This window comes from Chiloscyllium plagiosum, unplaced genomic scaffold, assembly GCF_037043375.1.
Source record: "Chiloscyllium plagiosum isolate Xiang-an unplaced genomic scaffold, Cpla_swu_hap1 HiC_scaffold_18, whole genome shotgun sequence".
NCBI classification, from domain to species: domain Eukaryota; kingdom Metazoa; phylum Chordata; class Chondrichthyes; order Orectolobiformes; family Hemiscylliidae; genus Chiloscyllium; species Chiloscyllium plagiosum.
The window spans coordinates 9967615-9976809 of NW_028270156.1; the positions used below are offsets into that span (position 1 = coordinate 9967615).

At 35.1% G+C, this 9195-nt stretch overlaps 1 protein-coding gene across 9 annotated transcripts in view; it reads left to right on the plus strand.

Annotated features, from left to right (window-relative positions):
* The window catches only part of gas2a (growth arrest-specific 2a), a 245497-nt gene extending 242387 nt beyond the window's left edge, over positions 1-3110 (plus strand). For all 9 annotated transcript variants that reach the window (XM_043705415.2, XM_087996286.1, XM_087996287.1 and 6 more), the window contains one exon: positions 1197-3110. In XM_043705415.2, coding sequence (XP_043561350.1) covers positions 1197-1445 — 249 coding nt within the window. In that variant the 3' untranslated portion in view covers positions 1446-3110. The remainder of the gene's footprint in view (positions 1-1196) is intronic.
* Positions 3111-9195: the final 6085 nt, after the last annotated feature.

Genomic DNA, 9195 nt, shown 5'->3' on the forward strand with positions numbered 1-9195 from the left:
CTTGTTTCAAGGTTTGCATAAAGATTTGTAGCTCAGGTGCTGGTTGTTGTAATTTTGGGTCTGCAAATCAGCTTCCCAGCTTAGCAAACGTACCCACAACTACGATAACACTTGGTTCACTCAGACTTTTAAAATCACTTTAGGAGGCTGACGCGTCATTCTTGAAGTGGTTTTCATTCTCATTTGAGTGGATTGGGTGAACTTGAAAAGGAAATATTAAAGAGAGAATGTTTAACTTGTAAAGTACAAGTGGATCAGGACTCACCAGTCAATGATGGCAAACATTGCAAACTGGAATGTATGTGCAATTGATTTTTTTCAGGTTACAGATGAATTATTTATGGAATACTTGTATCACTCCCTCACTGCAGTCTGCTGAAAACTACATTTCTGAATGCATAGACTTATGATCTGACCATTTTCTAATTTAACCAAATTTTAAGTTATATTTCAATTAGGAATTTTAGCTTGCACATGAATATTTTAATATTTCTTTTTAAAGAAAATGTTGTGCTATCTTCTAGGTTTAGCCATCACATATTTGCATTAACAAGTCCAAATTCAATAATAACATGAGATAATAGTCAAGCCCTTTCCTTTTAGTCCTTTAGTAGAATCAGCTAAAGTGGATGACATTTTAAGAAATCCATGAGGTTCCCAAAAGCTTATGACACAATGAAACAAAATAAGCAGCTAAACACTGAATGTTGATCATTTAACAGGATTAACTAACATGAAAATTCTACAATTTTATTAAATAATAGGGTGCCAAATTCTGTGGAATTTAAAGAGCTTCTAATTTGCTGTCAGAAATTTCTTTGTCACAAGTTTGAACAATCTCAATGCAATAGATTACCAAAAGAAATTAAAAGTATCATATTTGCAGTTTGCTATTGGCAGCTCATTCTGCTTTCACCTCTCTTGTAATAGCTACACTGGCATGACCTATTGGGATTGAAAATTAGATCAATAAACACTGGTTATGGCTGTGTGCACACATAGCAGCTGCCTATAAAATGTTAAATCACTATATTGTTGATTGTTCAGGCAAAATTAGCAAGAATGTTTGCCTGTTTATTCTTAATTCATGATCCTTACGTTTATTTCCCTTTTTACACATCGACATGGGAATTAGTCACAGCATCTTAACTTTTTTTAAGAATTCTATTGTACTAAACGATTATTTTGCATTGCAGATGCTGCACAATAAACATGTCATGGTTCGTGTCGGAGGGGGATGGGAAACATTTGAAGGCTACCTCCTGAAGCATGATCCCTGCCGGATGCTACAGATTTCCAGAGTGGATGGCAAGACCTCTCCAGTCCCGAACAAGTCCCAGAATATTAAAGACCTGAGCCCTGATAGCTACCTTGTGGTAGCTGCCCATTACAGAAGCAGACGAGAGAGTACAACTAATAACAGTGGTAACTGGGGAACAAAGTGAACATGCAGTATGTGCTTTTATTTTGAACCAGTGATCCAATATATCAAAACTCAAGCAGATCAACAATAATCTAATTCAATCACTAAGATCTCTTTGGTTTTTTTTTAATGAACCCAAATAGGGTGGGGGACAAAAGAAAACTATAGACTATTGCCAGACTGAGGGAATGGTATAAGGTAGACTTCTAGGATAGTAATGCTTACAATAAATTGATGCAGAGCTTCAATTATTTCAACTTCACTTTAGGCAAATTCATTGACTGGAAGGAGGTAACAGTGCAGTAATGATGACAGATGCTCTCCAATTTGCTAAGCTTTTGCATTTCCTTCCCTTATATCCATGCTATTCAGTGACTGTGTTAAACACAATACTAGTGGTATAAGTGAAGCAATGACAATATACCAAACAGGAAGAGCCAAGTACATTGCAAATCATCAGCGAATATTGACTGGAACGTTTCCACATTGCTAGGGAGAATAAACTTCATTGCCTCTATTCTGCCATCCATATAATTATACCATTTGAGTTCAGTCTGCCTTCAAATTTTGAGCATTCTAACCTCTCAATAGCAGATATTCCCAGTCAAATAGCTTCTTTCTTGGCACTATTTGATAATCTCAGTCTATCTAGTAGTTTTAACACTGCCATAGTACTTTGATTGGATTTTTTGTTTCTCCAGCCCATCAATTCAAGAGTAAAATTGCAAAATTCTGTATGGTACAGAATCATTTCTACTTCTCTGCTTTGATAATAACAAGGTAGAAGAGACCAGTTACAACCAACTAGAATTAATTTAAACAAATCCTCTCAAATCAAAAAACTGTTAATCCAAAGATGCATTTCTACAGAAAGACTTTTTACCAGAAAATTACCAAGACTGTAGAGCCTGAGTACAGTAGAAAGAAAAGCAACAGAATCCCAAATGCTGAATTATTGCTTCATGAGCCTCCATCTTTTATTTCCTTCAGCTACACCAAATCAGAAAAAAAAATCAATGTGCCTATAATCATTGCCAAGTGCTGCTATTTTAAAAAATAATTGGGAGCATCAAATCTCTCACTCCAACTGCATGCATACACGCACATTTAATCTAATTCACAATGTGTTGAGTTCAAGTAGAAGGGAGACTTCCCTTACTCGTATCTGGATTCTAATATGCAAAAAAGATAACTGTTGTGCAGGAATAGCAGTAATCCGTTTGATGCACTACAGTTTCTGAGCATTAACATAAAGTGTTATCTGTATTTTCCATGGCAATAAGCAGAATTCCTGAATAAGTTAAGCAAGAATCATGAACATAACGCAGACAGTCAACGCTGCTGGCTGAGCAGGAGCTACTAACATATTATCTCTTTATTCCCGGTCACTTGAATTAGTTGCGCCATGCAGAATGTAATTAGTTCAATTTATGAAGTTTTCTTTCCACAGGTTACAGTCCCATCTCATGCCCCCATTGAACAATGTAACAAATATAAAACCAAAAAGTTTATTTGTATTTTTACATCTTAAAGATCACTGCAATTTACATTAAAATTATTTGATTTTCTTCACAGGCTTATATGCTTCTTCCTCGACCACATTTGTTGCCATATTCCAAAACAAAGCAAACTAAATTACTGCAGATGCTGAAAAGTTAATAGAAATACTGAACACAAAACAATTGATGGTCAGGTATGAGTGGAAATAAGTTACTTTAAAATGAAGCAAGTTACCTCTACAATGTTTCTATGTTTACTCAAAATTATAAAAAATTACCAATAATCAACTGGTGCTAAACAAAATAGTTTACTAGGAGTGTAATGACAGAAATTTGTGGGGTAGGCTATTTATCTGACTTTGCCATGGAAGTGGAAGACGAAAGATATTTTTCTCTGAAAAACTCAATGATTGCATTTGATAGGAAATATCTACAAATCTGTATCTGTAATCAACTGTGATTTGCCAATTACACTACTATATGCAAAAAACACACGACTAGAAGATGTCAAATACACATGGTAGGTACTGCAAAACACTGCACTACTAAAACATTATTTGAGAATATTGACTAGACTACAGTGAGCTAAGAAGCAGAAAAATAGTGAGGAATTAGATGTTTGGTCTATTTTAATCCTGGCTAAATTATTTAAGGAGCACATTGTTCAACTTCTGAATTGTAACAGCTTAATCCCAAACACCACGCTGTTTCAAGAACTATACAAAAGCATATTTAAATTTTAAATAAGCATACTTCTTTAAAATTTAGTTGCATGTTAGATATTTAACATTCTACATTAAAACCAAATTTAATAAAAGTGGGACTTTGCTTTTATAGTGCACTTTGCAGCAGTTCATGACTGTCCTGTGTCATTATCTAAAACACAAATATGCTGTAACAGGGAAGGAAGAACTCTTTGGGAATTTTTGCATGGGTCAAATTGATATTTTGGTGGCATACAGAGAGAAAACAAAAACCATTTTATTTATTGACACAAGTTATGCTAATTTTCTTTTCTTTCACTTTGTCCAACCAAAGGACAGGATAAAAAGTAAATTAAAATCGCTGAACATGAGTTATCAATTAATTCTGATGCATTTGACAATTGTTTTTCCCACTGAGACAGTCACATACAATGGAGAAAAGCCAGATTCACTCTGGTCTTCCTTTATACCAGTTTTTTGATACAAACGTACTGCCTGGTAATTTTTTTAAAATGCCAAATTAAGACATCCACATAGCAGATCTCAGTAATCCAGCAACATTACATAAAACTGGCTCTAACTGGCCCAAACTGGAACCTCAAAGTCACAAAGCTGGTGAATTCTTTCTGCTCAAGACTACAACAGAAATGCAGTTTTGAACTAAATTCAATTCATTCTGGGCCTGGGAGTTCTTTGTCCATAACAGATCCCTGGCTATTTGACAGACATAAAATATCTTTTGCTCACTAAAATGTTTGGTAGTATACCTTCAATGCTTACATCTTGACAGCATCGACAGAAATATATTCCAGATTAAATGATCCAGATTGAATGAATACAGGAGATTTGGGTTGAGAAGAATTTCTTATGAAATGTAGTTCACAATAACAATTGGATTAATAATGGATGTTGAGCTGGAGTATATAAGAACAGAATAGGCCAGTCAGCTTTGCAAACCTATTTGAATAGTTCATGTGCAACACAAAAGGGTTGCAGTGTTTCCAAAGCAATTTCACATTCAGCAATTTAACAATAATTAAAACTTTAACACTTAAAATCTGCTGGGAGGGAGGCAGCGAGTGGATATTAAATACAGGTGTAGCTAACTTGTCACCTTCCTATCCAGCCTGCCTCTTTCGCACTCAGACCACTTCTACCCCCACCCTCAGCCTACCTGCATTATCCAGCACCATACATCCAAAGTGCTGCAGAGCTTCTACCTTCTAATTAGCATCGACCCCCGTGTTACCAGTTTAATTCCTGTTTCCTTTGACATTTTAGCCAGGGAATCTGGTGGTGGGTACAATTCAGTCAATTATATTATATACTATTCCCTCCTGCTGCAAATGCATTTGAAAAAGCAGAAAGGCATCCAGTGTTAACACAATATACTGAAGGTGTTTAACTACCCAATGTTATTTTTTTTATACAAAATATAATGTTAAGTTCTAAGCCAATGTTATTACTGGACATGTCAAAGCCCAAATGGAAATCTTGCTTGATAGATCATGTTTTCTTTTTGGTTTCAATAACATACTTTAACACTAAAACATAAGCACACAATATGATGATCTGGTTTTTGCAATAAAACAGAAGTTTACATAAATGAAATGGAGATAAAATAGAATAAACCAAATTATTTACTCAGAATACAAGTTTAAATATTTTAAAACACATAAAAATATAATCCCATTAATCGCAAAAACACTCATTTATGGAACTCACACCAGAAGGATTTGCCTTCCATCACCTCCATAAAATTTAGTTTAACTGTGGCTTCAATTCTCAATTTTAAGAAGCTCTGTCGCTTCTTCCTGGAGCTATCATACACTGAAAACTTTCTCAGGTTAAAATCATAGTTTCAGGGTTTTTTCCAAATACTTCTTGTCTGAAAAAATTTACTAAATTCCTTATGCTCAGGTAACTTTCTTTTAACAAAAGTATCAAAACTAACTTTTTTTTTCTCAGAACTAACTGCTTTATACATCCACCTTTAACAAAGTCTTTTGCAGAACTATCCCAAACTAAAATTGGAACATAAACTTTTCTTTTCTCCCACTGTTTATGGGTGCTTCCCCAAGCTTAAAAAGAAAGTTCAGAATTTCCTATCAGAAAGTCTAATGTACTGTCCTATGTACTTTATTCACTCATAAACTTTCCCAATGTAAACAAGAATCCATCAATTTTGGAGGCTCTCACTCTCAAATTGCTTTAATAGAGATCATGGCTGCAGAAATACTTCAAAAATTATTATTAAACCCCTATGACATGTAGAAAATTCATACGCCACTTGTTCAAAATTCAAAGGTCCGCATTCAAGAATAAATATTAAAATATATGTAAATCACACTCCCTGCATCACAATAGTCACCCCTGGTTTAAAAGATTTTAAAAGTAAATACCTTCATTACAATCCTAGTTGTGGATTAATCGAATGGAAACAATTTATAACGTGGTCGAATCTAACCATGACCTTCTGGTCTATTTTACTCATCCAAATCTTGACAATCTCGATTTCTATTGCAGGTTCTTGTAACCCTCAGAAGATTTGTTTTAAAGCTTCGATTTTTTGCTGTACATATCCACTGTAAATAATGTTCTTTTGTAATTCCCCACCTGTCATCCTTTGTTTGAAAGAGCCAGAGTATTCTGCTTTGCAATAAATTGTACAGAGCTGTGCCACTTTATTTTCTATAAATCCAAATTTCAAATATTGTGTATAATTTTAAACTTTGCTGACTGCAATGTAATACTGTTTATACAAGTTGCCAAGAGTTATCTGTAACAGTTTAAGACAAACCTACCTAAATAGTTTTTAATTACTGTGAAATGTAAACAGTAAGTTAAGTAATAGCAATGCACTACACCATGACAATCATAGTTAGTTATTATGCCAAAGAGGCTTACATGTCAAGTGACAAGGAAACATATTGTCGTTCTGAGCTGAAGTATGAACATTACTGGTGTTGGATAGAATTGGATATTTATAACCACTGCATTATAACAATTTCATAATGTGGCCCTCTTTTCAATAATGAAAGGATTATCCAGCATTAGAAGTAAGCATTAGCTTACTAACTGGAGAACCAGAGGACTTGAGAATGGAGAACCTGACTCCCTTCTTTAAAAAAGGGGAGAGAGTAATAGATAATTTACTCTCACTGTCATTGCTGGTATTCTACAATAGTCTGCAATATAGACTGAATCGATAAAGTGTAGTGTTGGAAAAGCACAGCAGGTCAGGCAGCATCTGAGCAAGAAAGTCGACTTCATGAAAGATTAAGTCCAAAACGTTGACTCTCCTGCTCCTCAGATATAGCCTGACCTACTCTCCTTATTTTTCAGAGCCACAGTTTATCGACTCTGACATCTCCAGCATCTGTAGACCTATCTTCCAATTTTTTGCAATATTGACTGAAATAATTAACATGAAGATTCTATTTGAAGACATAAAAATGGAAATGCCAAAGACATTGTTGAATTGTCTCTTTGGAAAATTGTGCACAACTTTGGGCACTCTATTATAGAAGATTATAAAAGCAAAATTTAAGGTGAAAAATAGAATTGGGGGGGGGGGGGGGGGAGGTTAGACAAAAAAGATCGGAGACTATTTGGGATTGCTTATGCTATAACACAAATACTTCTTTGAACAATCCATAAATTTTTAGGAAGACAGCTTGCTACCAGAGAAATATAAAAATATTGTAATTAGGAGACTGCGGCTCGAATCAATAGCTCAGAGAAAGCATTCAGTCCCACTCTCATTTATGTGCTTCCATTTTCTATGGTTCTCATAACTTACAATAGCAACGCATTATATTTTGCAAGATTTGATCTGAAGTATCTTGAATGATCATACATGTTAACTTTCAGGACAGGAGGAGTACCCCTTACGTCTTTAAGAGAGTTATCTTTCATGAAATAATTCTAAATACCTGATAACATATTCTGTGTGCTCCTGAGGACTTTCCTCAATTTTACAGGCAACACTTTGAAGAAAATCTTGCAGTTAGTGTTTTCCTGCTAATTCCAGTGTAATACCAAATATCAAAACAAGATAGTTATCAAGTGAAAATAAATGGACAGTGCTCCATCTGTATGCCAGTTCCCTCATTTTTATTCAGCAAGAAACTAGGCCGTCATGAGAGTTGCCTTCACTATTCACCAATCATTCGCTAAAAAGAACATGCAAATCACTGGCTTACCATAGACTGTCAATATTCATCAATGGCATTTTAGGAGCTTTATTAGATGCGTTAGTGTTATGGACAAAATTAAGGAACTTGGGATGCTAGCAGTTTTCATAAGCCTTATAATTGGAATAGTGGGTGGAGGACATTCGAAAGGAGAACAACTGCTCAGCTTCCCAGTTAAGTGTCTTAAATCATGATGACTGAACATGGATTATAATTTTGCAATTCAAGTGATGTAACATGTAATGCAGAGGTTAGACGCTCCAACTGTACACAATATGACTGGACACAACTTATCCTCAGCACATTGTTAAAATGCTTCATCTTAGAATTCTAATAAAATGTTCTCTTCGAACTGTTTCATACGTAGTTTGTACACGAATAGCTCTGAAAATGAAGATCAAAATGCAAATACTGCCATCCTGAGGCAAATCTATTAAACTGCACCTTCACCAGCATCTTGAATTTAATTCAACTATCAACTTAGCTGATATGGTTTATCAAAATTCATCATGTTAATTGCGATTAAATGAATATTCTTTAAGCAATTATGGAAACACGATGGTTCAGTAGTTAGCACTGCTGCCTCACAGGACCAGGGACCACGTTTGAATTCAGCCTTGGATGAAGGTTTTGATTTGTTGTTGTCACATGCACCTAAGTAGTAAAAAAGTCTGGTTTTGCATTCTGTACAGGCAGATAACAACATACAAAGAACATAGGATAATTGAACAGTATGAGGAATACAAATTTACGATTGTCACGGAAGGTGCATGACAAACAAGATCAACATTAGATTTGAAATTTGAGAGGTCCATTCAGAAGTTTAGTAACAGCGGGGAACAAGCTGTTCTTGAACGTGTTGGTGTAGACTTGGAGGGCTGAATAGCCTCTTGCTACACAGTAGGGGTTCTAAGATGGCACATTATAATGTAAGTACTGGGCTTCAAAAACCATTATTGCCCATACATAATCATAATACTTGCTTATTCTACAAAAAAACAGCATTACTTACAAAGTGGAAGAATTTCACTTTGAGTATGTCCTTTTACTTTCAAACACCTGAAGCTCTGCAGCCTGTCCTGTTTATCTGTCACATTCTGTACCACCTCTCTCCCCAGTCTCCCAAATCCTATTTCAGGATTACCGTGTAGGACAAGGATAATCCAACTACTGGAATTTTCTTCCTTTGCTCTAAAGGCAACTTTAAGGTGATTCGAACATTTTCTGCTGGGAATTTAAGGTTTCCCTGCATCCACACATTACCTGTTTAGTTCTCATAGCCTAACAGAATGGGGTTATTTGAGTAAGAAAGTATTTTTGTTTTGGATTACATTGATGATACTGATGTAGAGTGTTTCAGCTTGTAAAGAGTT